The sequence below is a fragment of the Condylura cristata genome, unplaced genomic scaffold, assembly GCF_000260355.1.
Source record: "Condylura cristata isolate star-nosed mole 26May11 unplaced genomic scaffold, ConCri1.0 scaffold00013, whole genome shotgun sequence".
Taxonomy (NCBI): Eukaryota; Metazoa; Chordata; class Mammalia; order Eulipotyphla; family Talpidae; genus Condylura; species Condylura cristata.
In genome coordinates, this window is record NW_004567114.1 from 46,831,839 (window position 1) to 46,833,572 (window position 1,734).

The 1,734-nt window shown below is 52.5% G+C and overlaps 1 protein-coding gene across 1 annotated transcript in view; it reads left to right on the plus strand.

The window, feature by feature from the left end:
- NKX2-8 (NK2 homeobox 8) overlaps positions 1 to 348 on the plus strand; it is a 1,543-nt gene extending 1,195 nt beyond the window's left edge. Inside the window, exon 3 of the mRNA XM_012724407.1 lies at positions 7 to 348. Coding sequence (XP_012579861.1) covers positions 7 to 348 — 342 coding nt within the window. The remainder of the gene's footprint in view (positions 1 to 6) is intronic.
- Positions 349 to 1,734: the final 1,386 nt, after the last annotated feature.

Consider the following 1,734-nt stretch of genomic DNA (forward strand, 5'->3'; position numbering starts at 1 on the left):
CAAGAGCGGCGCGCCCCGGGCCGCGGCCTGCCCTCTGCCCCGCTTTGCCGCCTTCGGGCCCTGCTCGGCGCTCGGCCTCTTCCCCGCCTGCCAGCACTTAGCGCCCCCGGCCCTGGTCTCCTGGAATTGGTGAGGCGGCTGCGGGATGCGGACGCCTGGAGCGTGCCCGGAGTTTGGGCCCTGAGCCCGAGACCCGGAGCGCTCCCGGGCACCACCTCCCTGTGGGCACGCCTCTTCCAGCGCCGGGCGTCCTTACCACCGCCCTTACCATCACAGGGAATTTTCACCAAGATCTCCCCTTTCCTTTTCCCTCGACCACCAACCCCCAAACTAGAATTTATTGCCTGAACTTTATTTGTATATTTTTAAATAGCTATTTGTATGGGAAGCCATTTATTTTAAAAGAAATAGAATATTTTTTCTCAGTGTGGTGCGAGAATAAAATGTATAGGGTTGGGTCTTCTTGTGTGCCTGCCGGGAACGTAGTTGGAACCTGTGCTTTCCGGAGGGCAGTCCACATTGTTTTAGGATACTTCTAGGATCTAGGCGGCGGGTGTTGGGAGGAAGTAGAGGCCACCTTGGGGGTTCCCATCAGCAAGAGACAGATCTGGCTCCCAACTGATTTGCAAACACCTCTGGGCTCCAGGAGCTGCTGGACTTTCAAACACCAGAAATCAACCTAGTCGGCCAGGCAGGGCATAAGGAGTATCTCTTAAGGATTCTCTGGAAACCTGCCATTGCACAGGGGCAAATGTATCGCACCCTCTGTAGCCTAGATCTGACTATAAACTGCAGAGTTCAGCAGCAAAGCCTTGGGAAGGAAGTGCACCCCCCCACCCCCCAAATAGTAACACCCAGTTAAGCCTGCGAGTGCCTCAGTGGCTGTGCTTTGTCTCTTGTTGGTGTGACACCTGGTAGGACTGAGACGGGGATGGTTTAGTGAAGAAATCAAAGACTGATGGGGAATGACCCCCTTCAGGGCTTGCAGCTAAGGGAGGATGCTTTGGAGAGCCCTGGTGCAGTGACATAGGAGCGGGATCTGTGATTCGTCTCATTTCACCCACAGTGCCAGTGCACACCAAGTCCTAGGATCTAGTTTTCATCCCTAACTGCTCTGTGCCTGGGGGAGGGCCTCCTAACCAGGCAGTCACTCTCTCCTGGAGTAATGATCTCACCAATGCCTATTGCAGGGACATGTGCTTGGGGAGAGCAGTTAGGGCATCAGATACAGCAAGGGCTCCCTGAGGTCTGTGAGGAGGAGGCAGTGTTATCACCTGGGATTTTGGAAGCAAGGGAGGAGGGGGAAGGGAGTGGGGTATTTGGGTCTCAGCTGCTGGCCACCTTGTCTTCCATATGGATGCGGTTATCTAAGAAGAATCTCGATCCTTAAACCTCCTTTTGTCTTGGGGACTGAAAAGGGCATTGTCAGGCCTGAAAAGGACCTAGACAAAATCCGCACTGTTTCGATTCAGGACTCTGTTTAATCAGTCCCTGGTGACAATATAGTGGGTGTTAGTGAGGACAATGGTATCTTTTTAAACCTTGTGGCCTTCAGGAAGACAAAGGGCTTGAATTTTATGGGCTTACAACTTCAATTAGAACAGTGCCAGTGTGATGGGAGATTATCAAATTTGTATCATAAAACCTCTTTCTAATAAATGATTGCTGGGGAGGGAGCCATGACATTGTAAGACATATATAGGAAACTGCCTGGTGGCTGCCCAGTTGGCCCTG